We start from the raw sequence: 25,343 nt of genomic DNA on the forward strand, positions 1-25,343 counted from the left end.
CTGAACCATGGAGGAAGCAAGAATGGTAGATCTGACCCTTGTCCTAGGGTCTTGCCCTGTTGGGCTTTACCCTTCTGTGACACCCCTGTATTGGCCAATTTGTGTTGTGTTATATGTACACAACAACAAGCAAAGCCGTGTATGTGTATGGGAAAATGTAAGGCTTGCAGAGCTATTATAATGGATATAGTCTGCTAGAAGAACACAGTGCTTGTTTTTTTGTTTTGTAATTTCTCAAAACAAGTTAATAACAGGAAAAAGTTTTGCAATTTATGATCTAGTGTAGTATATCTGGATTACTTTTCCCTCTCTCCCTTTTTGACTCTCACATTATTATAACATTAAAAGCCAATCTGTCTAAATAACATTAGTTCACACATTAACAGGCTTTGCATACTCTGAAGATTTGGCTGTTTCATTATTCTTCTGAGAATACCCATTTTGGGAAGAAACAGAAGTTTGAAGTATTTGGCTACACAATATTCATTTTTTGTTTTGCACCTTGTCATTTAACCACTTTGAAGTCCTAGTGGAAAATAGTATGAAAATGCTGGTGTTGAGAGGAAACTTGTATACAAAAGCATGGCTGTTACCCAAAGCCCAGTTGTACACAGAGCTTTTGTTAGGCTGGGGACTCCTGGCTATAAGCCCAGATGCCTCAGATTATTGCCAGTTTCCTTAGACATTCTAAAGTTGTGGAATGGTGGGAACCTGAGATGTTTGCTGTATTGCAGACCTAGGTGCTGACATATTACAGTTTGTCTTTCTTATTTAAATTCATCTTCCCCAAATAGAGATTTCTGCTGTTTTGCATGCAACTAATTTTTTTTAAGTACCACACTGAAAAGCTGTTAAAAATTTGTGGGAGAGTAATTTGCATATTTTTTGTGGCACGAAGCATGTACATTTGTTATGTGCTGAGTATTGTATTTGTTTGGGAGGAATTGGCACTTCCTCATGTTTCAGTTAGCAGTAAAAGTGAGCTAAAATGTTGGGTATATAACCATCATCTTGGAAATCAATGGAAAGGTACTAGCTGTGGTTCCCAAAACTGAAGAACGGAAGGAGGATAACTTTTAAACATGGATGCTAGGGCTCAAGAAATATTTCAGATTCCTTGGCTTCAGTACTCCTTGGAATTTTTTTTTTATGCTGCCAGGATTACACTGCACATAGAATTGAGTAAATGGTCAAAATTCCTGGGTGCTGCTGTTGCATTTCTAGGTGATCAAGCACATTTCATTTTTCCAGTGTTGATGTGTGATAAATGATAACTTTGGAGCAGGGATTTTGGAACTGGGGCTGAAGGCAACTTTACAGTTAGGCAGATGCAATTTTTGGTGTTTATCTCCATTTATAGTACTGTATGTCAAAAGCTGGGTTACACAAATTCTGGCTGGCCTTAATAGTTGAGCCAAGATGCTCATCTTGAACCTAAGCCTCACTGTGTTCAATGGGGCTTACTCCCAAATAAATGTCCATGAACTTGCTGCCTTAGCTTAGTCCATGAACTGAGGGAAGGCAGCATGAGCTTGTGTTCCTGCTGGCCAACCAAGCGTAATGTAGAGGGAAAGGCAGGATCTTGTTTGAGGGGTGGTAAGCTGCTGGCTGCCAAAATGGCCAGCACAATCCACATCTCTAACTTGAAGCTGGGGAGGAATGCAGATTGTCTTTGTTGTACTGAGCCCCAGACAAAAAACATCAGTGTAACAGTGTGAGTGATTCCTGCTTGGTCTGCAGCTTCGATATAGAAAGGGCAGCTATATCCTCTTGTCACCCTTATCATGTCATGGGGTGACAGAGGGGAAAGTGAATCGCTAGTCTAAGCTGTGTGTCTGGCGAGTTTCTCTGAAGAATTGCTCACCACATTAGTGAATAGCCACTTTAAGGCAAGCTTTCTGTATATTGTTATAGCGCTGCTATATAACATCAGGGACTAGTTAGTGAATAACTTTGGCCATGGACATATTTTCCTAATTGCCACAGGAATTGTAGCTATTGCTAATGTGACAGTGACGAATTCACTCTGGTATATTAACATTGTTTAGTGACTGGGCTAGATGGACCTTGATCTCGCAAGGCAGTTATCAGTGTGTTTTTTCACAGGTCTTTTATCACCATAATAATAATAATTGAAATAACCGTGCAAGGGGGGAGGGGATCAGCTCATCCGGCACACATAAGAGGTCCTTGTAAGAAGAGCATTGAGTTGAGTAGCCTTTCACCTTTGCTCCTTTTTAAAGTATTCAGACTGTAGCGGTGATAATGCTAACTGACTGTGTTGATTTCTTCCATCCAGAGAAGGGACAAGAGCATAGTTGAGTCATTAGCTTGGGAGTTTTTCTCAAACTAACCATGTTTAATCGGGGAACTCCTATTCTTTATTTAGCAAGAGGGGAAAAAACCCATCTTTTCAAAATGGCAAAAGGAATTTCCACCTGTATGAAATAGAGGTTACAACAGTGACTTTAGTTGTAAGTTAAAACTAAACGCTAGTTAAAACTAAAACTAAACATCTTTTGTATGTCTCCATGCCAACTGATGCTATAGCCTCCCATGTATTTGCAGAGCCTGGCAGGGGTGGTTCAATACATATTTCTGCCTACAATGGAGCAGTAAATGATGTCCTCCCCCAGTCAAGGTGCATAGTACCCAACCAAGGCTGGTCAAGCTACTTTGGCATTTCAGGTAAAAAAAATCCCAGAAGCACCTCTCTCTCTGGCAGTAAAAATAGATTAAATAATGCCCTTTCATGACACCCAAAATCAGCAGCCTGAGGCAAGAATCTCATTCTACCTAATGGGAGGTCTGGCTGTGAGCTGCCTTACCAGGACTTGAGCTCTGAGATCAGTTGCTGGAGGTAGGATGAAGGATTGAGGATGAGTCTAAAGTCCAACAGGCATAAGGTACTGATCTTATCGACTAGGAAATGGGCAGAAGCCAATGCACCTAGTATTTATACTCACACTAGCCATGTCAGAGCTTTTGTACTGCATGCTAGCCTCAGCAGCCGTTGTTATGTACCTGCATTGCCTTCTGAGCCTGAAGAGAGTTCTTAGGCGATGGGCTCTGCGGGGTGGTGAATGCTTGGGCGATGGGCTCTGCGGGGTGGTGAATGCTTCCCTCTGTGAGGGAACATTCCCAGATCCGCTGAAAGAGGCGGTCATCAAACCGCTTCTTAAAAAAACATCTTTAGACCCGGCCAGTATGGCCAACTATCGCCCAGTCTCAAATCTTCCATTCTTGGGCAAGGTGATTGAGCGCGTGGTTGCTGAACAACTCCAGGCACGCCTGGAGGATGTGGACCATTTGGATCCCTTCCAATCGGGATTCAGGCCTCATCATGGGACTGAAACTGCCTTGGTTGCGCTGGTTGATGATCTCCGGCGAGCTAGGGACAAAGGTGAGAGTTGTTTCCTAGTTCTGCTGGATCTCTCAGCGGCCTTTGATACAATCGACCATAACATCCTTCTGGACCGTCTAGAGGGGCTGGGAGCTGGGGGCACTGTTATACAGTGGTTTTGCTCCTTCCTCCTGGGCCGTGTTCAGAAAGTGGTGGTGGGGGGATGAGTGTTCAGACCCCTGGGCCCTCACTTGTGGGGTGCCTCAGGGTTCCGTCCTCTCCCCCATGCTTTTTAACATCTATATGAAGCCGCTGGGAGAGATCATCAGGGGGTTTGGACTGGGTGTCCATCAATATGCAGATGATACCCAGCTCTACCTCTCTTTCAAATCAGAACCAGTGAAGGTCCTGTGTGAGTGCCTGGAGGCGGTTGGAGGATGGATGGTGGCTAATGGATTGAGGTTGAATCTTGGCAAGACAGAAGTACTGTTTTGGGGGGACAGGGGGCGGGCTGGTGTGGAGGACTCCCTGGTCCTGAATAGGGTAACTGTGCCCCTGAAGGACCAGGTGTGCAGCCTGGGAGTCAATTTGGACTCACAGCTGTCCATGGAGGCGCAGGTCAATTCTGTATCCAGGGCAGCTGTCTACCAACTCCACCTGGTACGCAGGCTGAGAACCTACCTGCTCTGTCTCGCCAGAGTGGTGCATGCTCTAGTTATCTCCTGCTTGGACTACTGCAATGCGCTCTACGTGGGGCTACCTTTGAAGGTGACTCGGAAACTACAACTAATCCAGAATGCGGCAGCTAGACTGGTGACTGGGGGCGGCCGCTGAGACCACATAACACCGGTCTTGAAAGACCTACATTGGCTCCCAGTACATTTCCGAGCACAATTCAAAGTGCTGGTGTTGACCTTTAAAGCCCTAAACGGCCTCGGCCCCATTGTTCTGCCCGGACGCTGAGGTCCAACGCCGAGGGCCTTCTGGCGGTTCCCTCATTGCGAGAAGCAAAGCTACAGGGAACCAGGCAGAGGGCCTTCTTGGTAGTGGCGCCTGCCCTGTGGAACGCCCTCCCATCAGATGTCAAAGCGATAAATAACTTCCTGACATTCAGAAGACATCTTAAGGCGCAACCCTGTTCAGGGAAGTTTTTAATCTGTGATATTTTAGTGTATTTTTGGTTTCTATGGAAGCCGCCCAGAGTGGCTGGGGAAACCCAGCCAGGTGGGCGGGGTACAAATAATAAATTATTATTATTATTAGGCCCGAATGTGTACACAGCTCTAAATAACTGGTCTGGCTACATCTGAGCTTCTGGTCATGAGGTTTCCTGCAGACGCAGTAGCCATAGAAATAACTAGGGTAGTTGGAAGTACAGGAACAGGGGCAAGATGTAAACAGATGTGACCTGCTCCTGGAATTTAGGGTTTTTAAATGACAAGTGAAAGGAAAAAAATAAGGTACTTTATGGCTCATGCTGAAAAGAGGGTATTAGTTAAGTGTGTGAAATAGCTCAGTGGTACAACACACGCTGTGCCTGCACAAGGTCTCAACTTCAGACCCTGGCATCTGCAGTAAGAAGTATCAGCTGATTGGAAAGACCTCCTCTTGAGACCCTGGAGAGTTGCTGTCAGTCAGAGTAGAGAATACTTGGCTAGGTGAACAAATAGACTGTCCTGATATAAGGCAGCTTCCAATATTATTACTTCCTGTCTGTTTGTGGTGTTGCATCAGAAGCAAACCCTCATGGTGGAGCCATAAAAATGAAAATTGCACAATGCCAGGACTCAGTTCTAAACCTGCCCTAGCAAAGAAGTATGTTTTTATTTGTTATTCAAAAAGATCAAAGAAAAAGAATATTCATAAAATAGTATTATATAAATTATCTGTACATGAGACAATACTGTACTTAATCTTAAAAAAATTAATGTATTAGATACTGAACTGACCCTATTTATAACTGATAAGTATCAGTTGTGTAAATTGAGGTATATATGTTAAGATATTTTGTATTGCACTCTTGTCAGTCATTTAGAGTGAAAGAGTAAATGAAAATCTGCTATAAAAGCAAAGTTTCATGTTTCAAAACGTCTCCTAACAATTTACTGTATATGCATTTGTTTGTTCTTGCCCTTCGTTATTCCAATAAAATACAAAGAAGTTGTCTTCTATCTGCCTTCCTTCTCTTTTAAGTTTACAAGCTTAGACATATAACCCATTTCCTAAACTCTGGAGAGCCAGGAATTTATTGACAGCGTAGGGAATTTTTCCACTTTCCATCTTTGCTGATGTTACTGTTTCTTGGTTGTCTTTTGAAATTAGTCTTTTGCAGTATCCGGATACTGTTGCAAAAGGGTCTCTGTGGAGCTCTGACAAAGGATGTTCTTTATTTCTGTTAGTGCAGGCTCCCAAATATTTTAATTATTTTACATTTTACAGTTTTACATTTTCAACACCGGTTGCTTATTGCTGGGTGTTTTTTGCTCATGCTAGTTGGGCCAAGTTCCAGCGAATCATGATCTTATAGAAATTTCCCTTGAGATTCATGCAAAACTGTTAATTTGTAAAAGGAATGGTTTCATTTCAGCCAAATGTACCCCACAGATAAGAAAAAAAGATTGGCCCCTGTGGTTGTGGAGGCATAATGCACTGCTTATGATGCAGTACGGTATGTTGCAATTTGAGAAAGGTAAAACATGTTTTTCTGGAACAAGTTCATTTGATCTGTCCCCTTCACAGCATTGCTGACCATGGTCCATTTTAATTGAACTTAAGTAGATACTGTAACTGTTTTTCTTTGCAGACAGGACCCAACAAAAAGTGGCAACCCTTTGTCAAAGAGAGTTCCTACTTGCCCATGTGCATGGCTTGGGTTACTGGGGTCATGTGGCCAGAGCAGCACAGTATCTCAAGATCTGTCTGCTATTTTACTCACTCTCACACACCCAGTTTTTTGTTAGACTCAAAAGCGCTACAGGGAAGGGAGTGCCTCCCTTGCTTCACATACAAGATCCTACATGCAGCACATCTCATTTTGTAGGTTTACATATCACAACTCAGTTACATTGATTTACAACCACACGCATCTCTACTCTTTATTTTATTTCTGAAAATACTTCTGTACTGCTTCATGTGGTTTACCAAAGCAGCATACAGGTTGATCAACAATGTTAGGTTAAAACAAAACAAAATATACCAAATAAGTTGCACAAGCACAATAAATAGAGCCAGCAATTCCCAATCCACAAATTCCTAGGTGAACAAAAGTGTTTTTAATTGCCATCAGAAATATGTTACCGAGGTGCCTGCCTGGTCCCTGTGGGGAGACTGTTCTATAATGCAGGCACCACTGCAGGGAGAGCCCTTTTTCTGGTTGATGCCTGGTCAAGTAGAGCAGGCTGAGGCACTTCCAGGAGGGGTTCCTCTGAAGATTTGAGTGGCTTGGCAGGTTCAGGTGGGATAATGCATTGCCTTAGATAATGGGGTCTTAAGTTATTTGGAGCTTTATAAGTCAATACCAGAACCATAAACTTGGTTCACAAACAAATTGGCAACCAGTGCAAACTGCCAATCAGAAAAGGGTAAAGGTAAAAAAGGTAAAGGACCCCTGGATTATGGGGTGCAGCGCTCATCTCGCTTTAGGCCGAGGGAGCCAGTGTTTGTCCATAGACAGCTTTCCAGGTCATGTGCCCAGCATGACTAAACCGCTTCTGGCGCAGTGGGACACCATGATGAGTGCCAGAGTGCATGGAAACGCCATTTATCTTCCCACCACAGTGGTACCTATTTATCTACTTGCACCTGTGTGCTTTTGAACTGCTAGGTTGGCAGAAGCTAGAAGAGCAATGGGACAGAATAATAGGAGCTCACCTCATCATGCGGATTCGAACCAAGGGTATAGTGTACTAACAGCCTTCTTGGCCCCAGTATTTGGCCCCAGTTGTAGCTTTTGATCAAAGCCTAGGAGCTGATGCCCCCTATAGAGCAGATTACAGTAGTCCAATACAGTGGTACCTCAGGTTTAGTACTTAATTCGTTCTGGAGGTCTGTTCTTAACCTGAAACTGTTCTTAACCTGAATCACCACTTTAGCTAATGGGGCCTCCTGCTGCTGCCGCGCCACCGGAGCATGATTTCTGTTCTCATCCTGAAGCAAAGTTCTTAACCCGAGGTACTATTTCTGGGTTAGCGGAGTCTGTAACCTGAAGCGTATGTAACCCGAGGTACCATTGTATTTGTCCCAAAGGTGCATATTTTTAGGACCCATCTTATTTATATGGGTGCAAGTTGTTTTTAATGGCTTTTAATGTTGAGACCTGCCCTGGACCTTGGGGTGAAGGGCGGGTGATAGACAGACAGACAGACAGACAGACAGACAGACAGACAGATAGATTTGCAACAGCACTTTTTGGGTGTTCATGAGTTGCATAAAACCGCTATACCTTCACATCTGAAACGTTTATAGGAAGTGATTTTTTCCTCAAATGTCATTTCGAATATAAAAATGTACATCTAAACAACAATTAAAGCTGGGGTAGCATCATCAAAGGCCCAGGAGGGCCTGAGTTGAACAGATACCGTAACTTGGTATTAAATGATGGCATATTTTCAGCACAAGGAAAGTGTGCAGTAAGACCTGGTCCCTCATATACAGCACTTCATTGCCTTGATAACCCAACCAGTTAGAAACTTGGGTGTATATAAGCTAGGCGCCAAACAGCACCTTGAATCTAGGTTGTGGTTGCCCCAACAGAATATCTATTCACCAGGTGGTTGGATTAAATGACCCTTGTGATCCCTTCCAATGCTACAATTCCATCATTCTATGGTCTCTATTGCTTGACTGTAGCTTGCTCTTACAACAGTGTACTTGTCCCAGTATGCAAGAAGGAGAAACACACACAGTGGAAATGGAAATGGTATTAACTATGGAGTAAGGCAGAGGTTTTTAAACTGTGGTCGCTAACCTGGAACCCAGAAATCTCCATGTATTTGCAATTGGACACACGCCGATAGCAAAAAGCACCTGGCTAATTTTGAACACGGAACCCAATTTTTCACCAAGGTACTTAAGGTCCTGCATGGCAATCCCGTGTTGGGTTAAGCTGACGGAAATAGTGGCTGACCTAAGGCCATCCATTGAGCTGGGAAATAGGATTGTCTTGAAAATGTCCGTATTGGCTACCACAGATTTTGCGTTTATTTAAACTGCTGTGGTTTAAATGTAATGTGTGAAAACATTTAAAACATTTTAAAGCTGCACTATTCCCCACTGAATACAGTGGGATTTACTTCCATGCAAACATGCATAACATTGGGCTACCAATCTCTTAAACTGTAGCAGCACTGCTGATTTTGCTCTTGCATTCTAAATGTGTTTTTCTCACTCAGGCATTTGTCATAATGAATGTTCTCTTACTGAATTAAGTACAGTATTAAGTACAGCTGTGTACTTGGGAAGACAGCAGTGATTATGATTATTATTATTTTTGTTCAGAAATGGAGGCAAAGAACCTACCTGAGCCATGTCTTGAAGTTTTATAATGGATTATGGAACTGTGTGCTGATGAGCCAGCAAGTGGAATGCCTGAGTGACTGAAGAAAATGGGTGCTAATGCTTCGAACTACCCTCATTCGTGTTCCCCAAGGGTAGGGGGAAATTCTCAGGCACAACAGACATTCATAGGTAAGTTTCTCCTGTCTTTAAGTTTTAATTTCCAGGGCATAGGTTTTCTTGTGATATCTGTAAAAAGGAGAGAAAGAAAGAAAAGAAAGAAAGACTAGCAAGTTATATATATCTAAGATACTAGGATACTGTGAACTTTGTGGGTTCACACAATTTCCATTTATTACGTTTATGAGTCATTTTGTAACAATGTTCTCTGAGCAATGAGCAAATAAAAGGACTTAACAAAATCATAAATACTCAAGTAAACACTAAAAGCCAACAACCAGGGCAGTACAATGTAACTCTAAGCATATCCACTGACATAAAAGCAAAATAACAGTCTTATAAGGTTAAAACATGCATCCAACCAGCAGAGTTTAAAATTCTTTTCGGCACTAAATTAAGGTTATTCAACCATCAAACATCAAAACCTCATCAAGGCTGTGCAAAGTATTAGGCACTGAATTTTTTAAAATGTACGGTTAGGGAGAGCATCCTGTTATTGGGGGGGGGGCACAGTAGTGAAGATTCTCTGCTTGTGTAGCCAATCTCTAAATAGGATTAAGAGGCATTTGACAAAGGGCATTCATTGATGATGTTAGGTGTATATACATGCAGGTTTAATAGGTAAAAAACAGCACTTTGATTTGGCCCCAGAACTCAATCTGGAGGCAACCAAGGTGAAAAAGAACTGGTCTAATATGTTCATAATTGGTAACTACCATGGCAAAATGTGTTTTTATCTGCTTTGGATGTACTTTTTAATTATAACATTTGGAATACTTACCTTGAATTAAATGCATTGTAGTACTTATTCAAACTCCCTGGATGGCAAAATCAAAAAGTGTCCATACAAGGTGACAATGGTCTCAATGTAAAGAGAGCATGCCTAGCCTCTCCCAGACTCGCTCACTAGCTCCTCCTCTCAGGTGCAGCAGGAAGGTGTATGGAAGTTTTCACATCTCTTTTAAACCAGCCACACTTGTTGTGATGTCTGAAGCCTGACAAACCCATTGGCCTTCTTAAGTATGGTTAGCTGAAACACGCCAGCTTCAAGACATGGGTTATGCAGCTATCTTGTTCCAACTAACCATAGTTAAGACCAACCACAGTTTAGAATGTGGCCATAATGCTAAACTGTGGCTAATTGAAATCAGAAGTAAAAATTCCCAGATTGCAGACTTTTGATCCTAGAGATATATCATTCTATTGTTGTAGGTTCCACATGCATGTTACATCTAGGCTCATAAGCAAGCAGCAGGGTGGGCTGGCGCAAGTCCCACTGTAAGTAAAGTATATGTGCATTAGTAATAGGAGTGAACAAGGGTCACTTTAGCTTTATTGGGCAATCAGCTACCCCTTAAAATACAATTTGCTCAGCTGTGTGTGTAAGCTGTGGCATGTGGAAGTTGTTCTAAAGTTCAAAGTGTTTTGCAAGTCAGTTTCTCATGGATAAATTTTTTCTCTCGGCTGCCACAAAATAAAAGGCCAGATCAGATAAGGAGAATGCACTTAACAAAAATGAGTTTCCACCCCCCCCCCCAACACTGTGGGGCTGGAAACAGGTAGGAGACTGCAGATTTCAGAATTAAAAACTAGGCTTCCTGCAAGATTGGTGTTTGAACTCCATGATTTTGTCAGGTTTTGCCTCTGGCACAAACTTGGAATAAGTACACTATTAAAATAACGTCTCATTGTTAGCCCATCAGACTTAATAGCAAGATTGTTCTTGCTCAAGGTAAATCTTGGGTATTAATTAACCCTAAGTCCTTTGGAGGCTTTCCTTGAAGCCTCAATTACTACTTGAATATTTCCAACTTGCAGCAAGCCTGGTTTTTGTTCATTTTTCTCTGGAGCATTTTTTGAAAGTCATGTTAGATCTTTTTTGTTTGAACTGCCTTTTAGGATCCATGGTAAAATGGCCCCAGGTGTGTGTAGCAGGGACAAGGCAGGGTTGGGCTTCATTTTCAAGCTTTCCTTTAAAAAGTTACAACCAACTTGTGGAATTGAACAAGGAAGAGTCTGAATGCAAATCCATATTAAGAGGGTACTGAAAGTAATTATAATAAACTTGCAGAGTATCTTTAAAATGGATTTCAGGACAGTCCGAAAAGTATTGTTCTATGGAAATGTAAGAATTGTTGTTGAGTTGCTTTCTTGGCCCTTAATTAAAATGGAACAAGCATATCTATGTAGGATTTTATACGTAAGCAAAGCAGATTTGTTTCATGCATTCTGTGAAACAATGAAACTGTTGCAACATAACGTAATGTTGCCAAGATTCAGCATACCCTCCATCATAAAGCTTGCAGATTAGTGTAACCTAATCCTCTTTGTCACACAGCTGACCTATCCTCCTGGACCTCCCAGGTGGAAATGTTGATTTGTTATATGTTAATTTGTTACCTGGCAGGGCATCCTCTAAACATGTTCTGTCCTGGACTCACCCATTTAAATGGTAATAGCTGCTGCAGGACAAACTTCAGGAGACTTGATTGCATATGATGTCATCCCTGACTTGCCTAGTCTTGATTGGCGTTTCACATGACCTCCCCCTAGCAACAATTATTGGTTCATTTTGTAGGGGTGGAGCAACAATTTTGTCACATCAGCTGCAGTTTGTTTTAAACAGAGTGTATCATGGGGGAGGGTGCTTTCTTTTTTGCTCCCATGAGCCAGGCACCTTTTGGTTTGCTCCATATTTGAAATAGTTTAGAAAAATTAACGTTTGGAACTTACAAGCTTATATCTCCTGCTCAGTAGTATAATCCAATCCACCAGAGGAAGGATTTTGTCTAAGTGAGGGGTTTTTTTATGTTGTTCCTATTTACTTCAATCTAATATAATCTATTTATTTTAAAGAGTTCTTACTGACTAGTTATCAGTATTAGATTTCACCAATGTTGTTAACACAGTTATCTTAAGACTGCTTGATTATGCCCTTGACTTCATGCCCAGATCAGCAAGAGAGCTCAGAAACTTGGTTAGATGAGACAGGGCCAGAGACCTTGCTTCTCATGCCTTCTGTTTTTGTTTTGTCGCCTATCCAAGACACCATAAGGCGGTGGCAGCTAAGAAAAGTAGTATTTGCTAGTGGATTAAAACTGTGTGTTATACTTGGGCCAAGTATATGATACTTACGCAAAAGCACAAGAGAGTGAAAAGCAATATAGAAGCTGAATGAAACCATTGCATGAGGAACCTTTGCATGGAATCAATTTAATCAGATATAGATATTGTTACGTAAACATGCATCAGTTTGCCTTGAGGTGCAAACAGTTTAAGACAGAAGTGCTTTCTATGTCTGTCATGGGACTACAAACATTTCACATTGTTAGGTGCTAACTCCCTCGACCAGTAAAACGAGATGAGCACCGCAACCCCAGAGTCGTCCACAACTGGACTTAACGGTCAGAGGTCCCTTTACCTTTACCATAACATTCTTAAGAATGAGCCTCAGATTTTTAGATGCTAGGCTTACCCAGAAGATTATGTGCATAGAAGAAGGTTCTGAATTGGTCTGCAAGCTGATATTTTGACCTGACGGGGAGTCCAATTTGTCCCACAAAGTCATTTTCCTCAAACCACCTGCCCATCACCTTACATCACCTGTGTCCTCATTTAAGCAAGAGGGCAGGCGAGAAGACAACGGAGCCTGTACATTGCAGGCATCTTTCTCTTCTCCCCACCAATGCTCTCTTAAAGGAGAAGCATGGAACTTCTACAAAGACCACTTCTGCTAAGTGCCTTAAGGCTCCTGTGTGAGTCTTCGCAGGCTCATGTGGAAGTGTGGGGATTGTCTTAAAGGCCTTTGCAAACTTGCTGTTTGAAGCAGTCTCCTTCCTTTTAAGCATTGCTTGAGTGATGTTAAAAGGAGGGGGGCACTGCTTCAAAGAGTGGTTTTGCAAAAGGCTTTCCAACAGCCCCACCCCACTTCTGTTTCAGGCTCCAGAGGCTCACATGGGACTGCAGGAACTGTCTTCAATCCCTCTGCAGTCAACAGAACAGTTTTGCAGCAGTTGTATGTTCCCATGAGCCAGACAACCAGGGTGCATGGAAATCCCATGCAAGGGATATTGAAAAGTGGGCAGCGGTGCCCACCTGGCAGTTATGTACCACTATAATGGCATGTGATTGCCCGCTTGCCTGTCAGATTTGCCCTGCGAGGCCAATCCCAGTAATGATCTGTCCTGTGGAGCCACTTATCTCTGTGATAAATGATGCAAGCAGGATGCAGTTATCTTTAAAATAAAAAAATTATCTTTTGTAAGATATCTCACTGTACTGGCTTTCCAGAAGACCGTATATGACTAGCAAACATGGATAGTCCTCAGAAACAGGATAATGAACACATAAAATAGATAAAAATAGTGAAACCACAGGAAAGCAAGTGGGATTTTCCCACTTAGTCACATATTCCAGATAAATGATTATAGTTTCAGGCCAGTTCTCCTTTTCGTAGCTGATGTGAAAAGGAGGAAACTCAATCTTCGTGTTTTCTAAGGCATTGGTCTTTAACCAATAGGTTGGTACCCCTCTGACCGAAGACAGGACAACATTGCCAATGCTATTTTCTTTTTAAGAGAAGCAGAAAGAGGGGAAGGGGATCTGATGAGAGTGAAATGGGAACATTCATTGTTTTAAAAAGTGTCTCTGTACTACAGGTTAGGGCTAACTGTTGGTCCTAGGTCTGACAAGTAGAAGACTGCCAACTTAAAATTATTCCTGTGCATGTTACTGCTTTTGTGTCCATGGTTGTTGACTTGGTTGGTCCACTTTTTTTGCTCTACCTTGTGCCTTTATAGAAGGTTTTTGTTTTTATTATTGTGTTTTGGCAATTTGCTATTGTAAGTCACTTAATACTATAGATCACTTAGAGGTGTGCAGTATAATTGTATAGCCGCTAGCATTTATTATTATTATTATTATTATTATTATTACTATTACTATTACTATTACTATTACTATTTGTTGTTGTTGTTTATTTCATTTCTGTACCACTTTATATAACAAATTCATAGCAACATAATTTACAGGAAACTAAAATATTGTCTTAAAGATTTCAGACTAAAGCATTACAAAGGAGGTCATCTACAGAATGCACATTTAATGCAGCAAAGTTAACAAAAAAATAACATTTCAAAAGAAAACATTACTTAAGGAAGTTAAATATAAAATGCACCTTTTAAAAGAGCACAATTAGCAAGAGAATAAAATATTATCTTAATCATAGAACATGCTTGCTGCACACATTTAACTACCATGTGTTCCAGGGTTTTCCATATTAGATCCACACACAGTTCTCCTTTTTGTTTCAGGAACATCCTCCTATTCTCATCAAGGCTATGGCTGTGAATCCAAACTGTATAGCCTTGACCATGGCCATGAGAAACCTCAAGACAAGAAAAAGAAAAGCTCTGGGCTTGCCACCCTCAAAAAGAAGTTTATTAAGCGCCGAAAGTCTAGCCGGTCTGCCGATCATGCCAAGCAGATGCGTGAGCTACTCTCAGGCTGGGATGTTAGAGATGTCAATGCGTTAGTGGAAGAGTATGAAGGAACATTAGCCTTAAAAGAGCTTTCTCTACAAGCTAGTTTGGCAAGACCAGAAGCCAGAACGTTGCAGAAAGACATGGCTGAACTGTATGAGTTCAAATACTGTACGGATGTAGATCTAATATTTCAAGAGACTTGCTTCCCTGTGCATCGTGCAATTTTGGCTGCAAGGTGCCCATTTTTTAAGACCCTACTTTCTTCTTCACCGGAGTATGGTGCAGAGATTATAATGGATATCAACACAGCTGGCATAGACCTGCCCATGTTTTCTGCATTGTTACACTACTTGTACACAGGAGAATTTGGAATGGAGGACTCGAGATTTCAAAACGTTGACATCCTTATGCAGCTCAGTGAAGAATTTGGAACACCAAATTCTTTAGATGTTGATATGCGAGGGCTGTTGGACTACATGTGTTACTATGATGTGGTTCTCAGCTTTTCATCTGACTCTGAACTGGTTGAAGCTTATGGTGGAAGTCAGAGCTGCTTAGATGAGGAGCTCAGAGCGCACAAAGCTATAATTTCATCACGGTCCCCGTTTTTTCGACATCTACTACAGCGGAGAATACGGACTGGTGAAGAAATCACAGATCGAACGCTAAGGACTCCAACAAGGATTATACTGGATGAATCTATCATACCAAAAAAATACGTGAGAGTGATTTTAAACTGTATGTACACAGATTTGGTGGACCTTTCTATTTTGCACAGCAGTCCCTCAGTGGGGAGTTTAAGCGAAGTTCAGGCTCTTGTAGCAGGAAAGCCAAACATGACAAGGGCTGAAGAAGCTATGGAACTTTACCACATTGCTCTCTTCCTGGAGTTCAATATGCTTGCGCAAGGTATGTAGTAATTTTATACCTTTCAGAACCTGTTGCCCTACTTGAATCTGAATGCAAATTTTAAGTTCGTCTCTTGGCTGTAGTTTCCACATATTGAAGGCTGTGCTTATAGCCATCTCACGCTAGCTAGGCAAAAATGTCTAAGGTTAAACTTCTGTGAGTGATGCTGTCAAAATTGGAATTATCAACTGATTAAAAGAATCTTAAAGCTTGTATAATTAATTAACTAAGTTCATTCTTACTTGGAAGCAATTTGCTCTGTCTTTAATGGGATTTGCTCCCAGATAAATGTACATAGGATAGCAGCCTTAATATGTATAAAGTTGAAGAAAAACAATACTTCTTTCAAAAAAGGATAATTTATTTGCATTTAGATCATGCATGCATGTGTCGCAGCAGGCACCAACTTAAGAGCAATTTGTATATGTGTGTAAGAGAGAGGGTTATTATCTCTTACAAGATGGCACCAAGTTTTTAAAGTAATTTCACAAATATGTTTTAATGGTGCCGGCTTCCTGGCTGGAGCTCTTCAACTGATAAAAAGACTAATCAACTAAACAATTCCTAATGTGTACACGACAGCCTCCAATGGAAGATGGGAAGCTACCTTGTACCAAATCAGCCTGTTGGTCCATTTAACTCTATATTTTCTGCACTAACTGGCAGCAGCCCTGCAGGGTTTCGGGGAAGAGTTTTCCCAGCTCTATCTAGAGCAGGGGTCAGCAACCTAAGGCCATGGGCCACAAGCAGCCCACAGGGGTCATTTAACCAGTCCACAAGCCACCTCAAACCGAGCCGCCCACTCAACGAGTCTCGGCGCTAAACCGACGCACCATGGGGACTCACTTCTGCGGCACCAGAAATCGCGTCTGCACATGTGCAGATGCCGGAAATCGTGCGCACACTCACATGCGCACGCAGTCTGGCCCATAGAGGGATCTCTGCTGGAGCGAACCAGCCCAGGTGTGGTAAACCTTGCCAACCCCTGATCTAGAGACACCAGGGATTAAACACGGGAAGTTCTGCATGCTTAGCATGTGATTTAGCAGCTCTTTTGGAGGCATGCTACCTCCAAAACAAACCCTAAGTATGTGTGCTTGGGAGTAAGCTGCACTGAACACAGTGGATTTGCTTCAAAGTAAATGTGCATTGGATTACACTCTAAAAAAAAAACTACTTGTGCAAGGGCTTGCACATACCATGCTCTGTCAGTGTGGAAACAGCACTTCCTTTGACGGTTTTTAACATGTTCTTTCTAAATTACTTTATTTCGAACAAGAAACAGGAGTCTGGAAACTCTTCTCTCCCCTCTTTTTACATGGGCTCAAGAAGTAGTGTTGGGTAAGATCAGGACTGACTTGTTTTTATTTTAAAAACATGAGCCCTTCACAGAAATCCTTGCATGTTTTTGAATATTATCTACCAACATGTCCGTAGATTCTCAGGAATGCAAATTCAATGTCAGTTATGATTCCCTTTCAAATTATCCAAATTATTAGAACATCAGAAAATTATTAGAACATCAGAAAACTTTTTAAGCTTGTGAGGGATTTCCCTGTTGAAAGTATACTGTTTAAAGAAATTTTATAGGCCAGTGGGGAAAAAATGAAGGTAATATTTGCTTTACAGCACTTGTGAATTGCAGTGTTAATTGCTGTTCCAGGGTTAATCATGCTACAGCAGGTTCCCCATCAGGTTGGACAATGTTTTCAGAAGTGAATCTGCTGCTATAGCACAAGAGTGGCGTAGGAGGGGAATCTGTATTTTAGTTGGAGAGATTACAATGTTCATGCATGACTAGGGTTCTCTGTATAGAATGTTTGGATATTACTCTTGTCATGTAATGATTTAGATATACAACTCAGATTAGGAATTATGCCATACTCCAAGTATTGAATTGACCAGTGCTCGGGAATTCAACCCAAAATATGTGAGCAACAACTCAAATCCTACTTGAAAGAGGGTGTTCTGTGGTGAGGGTGGATTGAGCAGTGGTGGTGGTGGTGAAAAGCACTTTGTACAGTGGTACCTTGGGTTACAAACACTTTAGGTTACAAACGCTTCAGGTTACAGACTCCACTAACCCGGAAGTAGTCCCTCGGGACTTTGCTTCAGGATGAAAACAGAAATCTTGCGGCGGCAGTGGGGGGGCCCATTAGCTAAAGTGGTACCTCAGGTTAAGAACAGTTTCAAGTTAAGAACAGACCTCCAGAACGAATTAAGTTCTTAACCAGAGGTACCACTGTAATGATCTATAAATGCTTAGTATATATATTAATGCAAAATATTAAATGCCTTGGGCAACTCACTTGAACATCATCATCATAATTCTTGTTTTTTAGTGGAAGCCAGGTCCACAAAGGCTTTTCAATGATAATTGTTAGTCTTTAAGGTGAAAGTATTGTTTGCTTCGGATACAACAGACCAACCCTTTGGAAATTTTACAGTAGGGAAGCATTTAGGCAAATATGGACCTTGTTCCAGTGCTTTGGGAAAGGCTAATGAGAATAAAAATTATGTTTGAAATATGCAAGGGAGTTCTGTTTTTAATTTAAACATCTGCCACCCCCACCCCAATTTCATCATTTTGAGCATGTTGGTGACTATCTACGAGGGGTGGAGCTTGTTTTGTTTTTAGCCTCAAGTTGGATGAGAAAAAGAATTTATGCAATAGAACAGGGCTATAGTACTCTTTTTTAAAAATGCTTTTTTTGTGAAATGCAGCTTTTTATACAAATCTCATTAAGACAAAGCCCCTTGGCAAACAGGTGTATGTGGCTGTACTGGGAAAACATGTGATCAGCCACAGTCCTGTTTTGGGGGGTTAGTACAAGGAATCTCCAGAGCCATGCACTGTAATGTTGATGGCATTCTGCCAATTGACTATTTCTTTTCTGAGGGATTGATGTCTATTAGTGGAAACACCAAAGGCAGAGGGAAATTTTAGTTGCTATGGGAATAATACCTGAAATGCCCCTATGTTCAAGTCGTTAATTTGTCATCTATAACATCTGCATACTTTTCACCTCTCAATTTTATTTCAAATATCATTCTGCAATGTAATTCATGGAAACTCTTAAATGATTTCTTTCTTTTCTTTTCTTTTCTTTTCTTTTTCTGCACTTAAAATCAACCTTAGCTTTAAAAATAAAAATCACAGCATAACCCCCTCCAAAGAAACGCTGAATGATGTGGTACTTTATTATAGACTAAATCAACATAAGATATTAAAATGCTGTTTTTTCACTTCTGTGCCACAGATTCTTTGATCTGGTTATACCAGTACGGGACTGAACCCCATCCACCATTTTTGGGAACTCTTCCTCCACTACCACTCACTGTGCTTCTGCCTCTTTTCTGAGAAATTTTCAGGGGGTTGGCATGGCGCACACTACTCCGTGGCCAAAAGTGTGTATGTGTTCTTCCTTTAACTGCAAAACATCACCATGTGATCCTTGTGCAGCTCTTCCCCCACCCCCCAACTAAACTCTTTGAGCTCCAGAGGCATTCTTTGGAGCACAGCAGAGATCTTACTGAATATGCAGAAAATTTGGCCACAGTACTTCAGGACTTTGGGAAATGTTTTGGGGAATGTTTTGCAGGAAGGATGAACAACCAGTGAGTCTACAAACAGCCACACACAGATTGGGATTTTTGCAGAACACACATTTACCTTGACCACCTATTGATATTTTGTTTAGCCATGTCCTCCTTTTCCACAGCAAACTGTGCCCAAAATGACTCACAGCAAAACATTTAACACTATCAAAATGCCTACCATAGTGGAGTCGAGGAACAATAAGACAAAACCAACTGTCGATAAATGTTGGGGGGAAATCAATATTACATTGAAATAATCTAGACTTATAACAAATACTAAATCAAAATTATTACACAAGTGAATAATGTTAACCTAGTCCTGATGCACTCCAAGGGGCCACAGTCAGCTGGCTTACATACTGTTCAGAGTAGGCAGGGTCTTCAAACCAAGTGACTGCCCAGTAAGATTTCCTTGAAAGCTTTTATGATTTGGATTGTTCTGTACAGAACTAGAAGAAGCAGCCTGCTAAGGTATCCTGGTACCAAGCTGTTAAGTGCTTCAAATGTCAATAGCCACAATTTTGAACCTGGCTTAGTAGCTCATGGGCAGTCAACATAGATCATTCAGCCCTGTGTACAAATATGTACAAATCTGGCTGCTCCATTGTGCATTTTGTACTAGCTACAGATTCCAAATTATGGCTTATAAAGACATACTCACTCTCTTTTCTCCTTTGCTTCCCTGGGATGAATTATTTCCTCTCTTCCCTAGTTTACCTTAGATTTGATACCAACAATGATTAACTAATGTTTCCATGTTAACCAGATTTTGAAATCAAGGTTTGTCAAATGATGCTTAAGGGTGAACCCTGATAACATGGAAAGAATGATTGTTCTGGTTCAGGTATTTGCCCTGCATCTTCCAGAGTGAAGACAAAAATTACCGTATTTTTTGCTCTATAAGACTCACTTTTTCCCTAAAAAGTAAGGGGAAATGTGTGTGCGTCTTATGGAGCAAATGCAGGCTGCGCAGCTATACCAGAAGCTAGAACAGCAAGAGGGATTGCTGCTTTCACTGCGCAGCGATCCCTCTTGCTGTTCTGGCTTCTGAGATTCAGAATAATTTTTTTCTTGTTTTCCTCCTCCAAAAACTAGGTGCGTCTTGTTGTCTGGTGCGTCTTATAGAGCGAAAAATACGGTATTCAGCTTCTCTGATTCTCTAACCTCTTTTAAAGCACACCTTTGACTTCATTGTGCCTAAGTTTGTGTTCTTTTTTGTTCTCCTCATTTGGGTAGGACTTCATTTTTTTTAAAAAAGGATGTCTTCTTGCCTCTAATAACTTCCTTGACTCTACTCATTAACCATGTTGGCATCCTTGTGTGCTTGGTAGTATCTTTCCTGATTGTTGGTATACATCTGAGTCAAGCTGTTGTGGTTGTGGCTGTGGCTGGTAGCTCTGGACTGGTGTACTGCTAAACCATAATTAGTGCAACCAAGGGAAGAGTTGAGGACGCAGGTGGCATTGTGGTCTAAACCACTGAGCCACTTGGGCTTGCCAATCAGAAGGCCGGCGGTTCGAATCCCCACCATGGGGTGAGCTCTCATTGCTTGGTCCCAGCTCCTGCTAACCTAGCAGTTCAAAAGTACGCCAAAAAAAGTGCAAGTAGATAGATAGGTACTGCTCCGGCGGGAAGGCAAATGGCGTTTCCATGCGCTGCTCTGGTTTCAGTGTTCCGTCATGTCAGAAGCGGCTTAGTCATGCTGGCCACATGACCCAGAAAAACTTGTCTGCGGACAAACGCCGGTTTCCTCGGCCTGTAAAGCGAGATGAGTGCCGCATCCCCAGAGTCGTCCACAACTGGACTTAACTGTCAGGGGTCCTTTACCTTTAAGGAAAGAGTGGAGATTTCTGCTGGGGAAGTTCATTCCCTGTCTCAGTTATGCTGAAAAGTGCTAAACTTGCACCAAGCCTCTGTGAAAAATATGAAGGTGCTGAACATGCTTTTGAAATCAGTAAATGAACTCTTCGTGTCATTTCCCCCAGCCACAGAAGAGCTGGGTGCTTTAAAACAGCCTCATTCACCAAATTTCCATATGGAGGCATTGTGTTTCCTTGAAGAAGATTGGATTCTTTAAAAAAAAAAAAAAAGAACGATTGGCTATGCAGATTATGCAAAAGAGCTGACATAATTTCCTTGACGTATTGAGGACATTTTGGGAAACTTGAGAGCAGTAAGAGGCTTTTAAATCAACAGACACTGGTTGTTGCTACTTAAAATGCGGTGCAAGAAGAACAGTGCACTGGCAGCCTCAAAACTCCAGATGTCAATATCAAATTAGACTAGGGTGGGAAATCAATAAATAATTAGATTTGGGTGAGGAAGCCCTAGCGTTTGCTGGCTATAGCTCCTGAAGACTTCATGGATACGTGCAGATTGGTGCTGCTGATAATTCATCAAGGTGGACACATTAATTCATGAGATAGATTCTGTTTTATGTTCCACTCTGGGGATGGGTTTTGCAAAACCTAGTGCCTCATTAGAAGTTGCAGCGGTTGGCTGGAGAGAAGTGTTGGGCTCTCCTCCTTTGTGACTGTCGTCTTGCCTCTCGTTAATGGAGCTGTTATACAGGGGTGGGGAACTTTTAGCCTGTGGGCCTAATTAGACCCAGGCAGACCTTGAAGATTGGTTCAACAGTCTGTTTAGGGGAAACCATGGTTGCCTTTCCCACGCCTAATGTCAAGCTGTGACTTGAAACTTAAAACCACAGCTAAAGTGGATCGGGTACCTTCTAAGTACACTCCCTTTGAATCCCAAAGTTAGTGCTTTCTGAACTTGGCAACAGAAAATGGTGCCAAATTTTTAAAAATGCCAACTTCTTGATGCAAAGGAAGCATTGGCAGCACTCCCAAGTTTTCCTTCAAATCATTGACTTGAATTTGATGGCAGGAAGGGCTCTCTGGGAGAAGTGGCAGGAGGAGGTGTTGACATGGTGAGAACAGCAGCAGTATTAATTTTTTTTGGAGGGGAGGTGAAACTAAGAAGGGGCTGCTGGAAGGCATAAAGCAGCAACAGTTGTGGCTTTTTGCCACCTAGAGATTTTTGCCCACAACTCTAGGACTTTTGAGGTCTTGGACCACCATCTTGATTGAAGCAAAAAGTACTGAAAACCAAAACCATGTTTGTTAAGAACAGCAGGTATAAATGATGACATGCTGTGTGTTTGAAGGATCAGAAAACACAACTAGAGATTTAACATCTTGCACCATGCTGAGGGCAAGATAAGGTCTATTACTCTTTAAAGGGGTGGGGGCATGACTCAAGCTGAGAGCCCTGGGTTCATTCCCCGCCATCTCCTGTTGAAGTTCTTCACAGTTTTTAACATATTATGGGCTGGAAGGGAAGTTTTCATTGTTGGCAGTCCAGGATTTTGATTGAAGTATAGAATAATATAAGACCACTACAACAAATCTATTAACTCAGGTTGCATTAGAGCATTAAATTAGAATTGTGATACTTGTATCTTACATATATTCAGTTATAAGCTGCCCTGTGCTTTGATGTCTTCTGGAAAAAAAATATCAAGTTAATTTCTCTCTTGAGTGGGGAAGAAAAAATTATTTGACAGGTTTGAAAGAGGTCTCTGCCTGAGACCCTGAAAAGCTTCCATCATCTTAAGGCAGCCCTGTTCAGGGAAGTTTTTAATCTGTGATATTTTAGTGTACAAAAAGGGCGGGGTACAAATAATAAATTATTATTATTATTCCATCAGTCCTAGTTCTGGCATTAGGATTAAGGTACCAATGGCCCCTAGAATTTTTATTTGTATGTCTTATGTGTTTTAGTAAACGAATCTTGTAATCAGAATAACTATGCTATTTGATCCCTTTGTAAACTATCCTGTATTCTAATTTGAAAATCAGCAATATGAATAAAAGTGTCAAATGGCTTGTATCTTGATTATACTAATCAACTGATTAAGCGAGCATCCATCATTCTCTTAATTGTGTGGAAACTTACCCCTTTTCTATGCTAGAGGCCATTTCGGCAGCAGCTGAATGCAGAGCCAACCATTATGAAGCTTTTAGTGACGTTATTTCTTCCAATAGAAATGTCGCCTTTATAATGCCATTTGAGGAAGTGGGAATCCAAAGATCACTTAATTTGGAGACTTTATTAAACTGGTTTACTTGATCATATTAAGGTCATCTTTAGAGCTGCAAATGTAATATCTGTACGACGGCAAAGTTTACATTTGATATTCAGCCCACTTTTGCCTCATCACTGCATGTGGGCCCCAGAAGGCTGCTCAGGAGGGAACGTGGCCCTTGGGCTGAAAAAGGTTTCCTCATCCCTACCTTATACAGAGGGACGCGGGTGGCGCTGTGGGTAAAACCTCAGTGCCTAGGACTTGCTGATCATAAGGTCGGCGGTTCGAATCCCCGTGGCGGGGTGAGCTCCCGTCGTTCGGTCCCAGCTCCTGCCCACCTAGCAGTTCGAAAGCACCCCTAAGTGCAAGTAGATAAATAGGTACCACTTTATAGCGGGAAGGTAAACGGCGTTTCTGTGTGCGGCACTGGTGCTGGCTCGCCAGTTGCAGCTTCGTCACGCTGGCCACGTGACCCGGAAGTGTCTTCGGACGGCGCCGGCTCCCGGCCTCTTGAGCGAGATGAGCGCGCAACCCCAGAGTCGGTCACGACTGGCCCGTACGGGCAGGGGTACCTTTACCTTTTACCTTATACAGAGTCAGATCATAGGTCAATAGTGTGGAGCCTGTAGCCTTTAGATGATTGTTAGACTCCAACTCGCGTTGGTCCCAGTCAGCATGCCCCATAGTAAGGGATGTTGGGTGATGTAGCCTAGCAACTTCTGGAGGGCCACAGTTTCACCACCCTTGCCATAGGTCTGTGTGGTCTAGCATTGTCTACGCTGACTTGTAGCAACTTTGCTATGTCACTGGTACTGGCCTTTCCCATCACCTTTTACCAACAATTTAACTGAAAGGGCTGGGCGTTAAGTGTGAGACCTTCCGCATGTAAGATATATGTTCTGCATCTGATGTGTGGCCTTCCCTTTTCTTGTTTGATCATCCATAAAGCAATCAATGTTGTGTTTTCACAGTCTTTCCCCCCAGCTTTCCTCAGTTAGATAAAGCAAGTGTTCTAAACAAGTTTATTCAGACGTAAATCCTTCAACATTCAATGGCACGTACTCCCAAATAACTGAACAAGCTAGAACAAGGTCCTCAAGCTGACTCATTGTAACCCTACCAGGAAATTCCCAAATGCTGCCTACTCTTGTGGCCAATGAAACGTTATGGGGGAGACCCGGAGTTTGTTATAACACAGTGTCTTGAAAGATAGCCATGTTGAAATAAGGTGTTCTTTCCTGCACAGTTTCTTGTGTACCCTGAGAGAAAAGATCATATAGATATCTGTTTCTGAAATCCTGAGGAGAAATGAGTCACTTCCAACATAATTCAAAGAAACTAGCAATGTTTGTACCCAGCAATTATGCAGCCGAAAACAAATGACCTAACCTACAGCCTGTCCGATAAGAAAAAGGAAACTGCTGTTTGGCTTCTTAGGAAGGCATTTTATTCCTTCACTTTGCTTTTGTATTTTTTTTCTGCTGCAGTAAATATTAGATTAATTCTCTGCTCCATGCCTAAATCTATGGTAGGAAATGCTGCTTTGAAACAAAGGCTATGAGGCCAAAAGAAAAAGTAGAGCATAAACAATTTGCAAATACAGTACAAGCTTGTGTCTTAAAGTTGCCATAAAGAGGGGACTGGAAATGAGGTGAAAGAAAATGTGACAGTAAAAAAGCAAAGATTCTTGGTTTAAATATTGTCCTGCATTCTTCCTTAGAGAGCTGAAATTGGAACTGTTATGGAAACTGTGGTAGCAAACAAACTTGAAAGACTTGAAACATGACCTCAGTCTTGGAAGATCAGATAAACACTGCTGAAATATTATGGTGCATTTCTCTAGCTCTGCTGCTGAATCTCTTTCCTGTTCCCACTCCTAGACACACTGTCAAACTCCTGCCTTCCTCTCCCTCCCCAGCCATTCCATCATCCAGTTGTCAAAACAGTTGTTGGATGGCTACCGTTGAAGGACAGATACTGTATTTTTTAAAGTCTACATTAAACATGTTTGGGGTGTGCATATATTATACACCCTTCTGCAAATTAATTGAAACAAACAATGTAGTTTATTGTACAAAACTCACATATACATACATTAGTAACAGATATGGCCTCCGCTATTTTTAAGCAGCATTTGAACACGATTTGGCATGGAGTCTACAGTGGAACCTCATGTTACGTACCGTCCTCCTTGCACACGCTGCAGGTTACGAGCTCGGCTAACCCAGAAGTAGATGCTCCCAGT

The 25,343-nt window shown here is 41.8% G+C and overlaps 1 protein-coding gene across 2 annotated transcripts in view; it reads left to right on the plus strand.

The window, feature by feature from the left end:
- The window catches only part of BTBD7 (BTB domain containing 7), a 73,957-nt gene that overhangs the window by 18,704 nt on the left and 29,910 nt on the right, over window positions 1-25,343 (plus strand). For both annotated transcript variants that reach the window (XR_014155924.1, XM_081859014.1), the window contains exons 2-3: window positions 8,840-9,028; window positions 14,329-15,408. Coding sequence is in view for 1 of the 2 variants with exons in the window: in XM_081859014.1 (XP_081715140.1) it covers window positions 8,947-9,028; window positions 14,329-15,408 (1,162 nt within the window). In the remaining variant the exon portion in view is untranslated. The remainder of the gene's footprint in view (window positions 1-8,839; window positions 9,029-14,328; window positions 15,409-25,343) is intronic.

Source organism: Podarcis erhardii, assembly GCF_964252035.2.
Source record: "Podarcis erhardii genome assembly, chromosome: 1".
In the NCBI taxonomy this organism is placed as follows: Eukaryota; Metazoa; Chordata; class Lepidosauria; order Squamata; family Lacertidae; genus Podarcis; species Podarcis erhardii.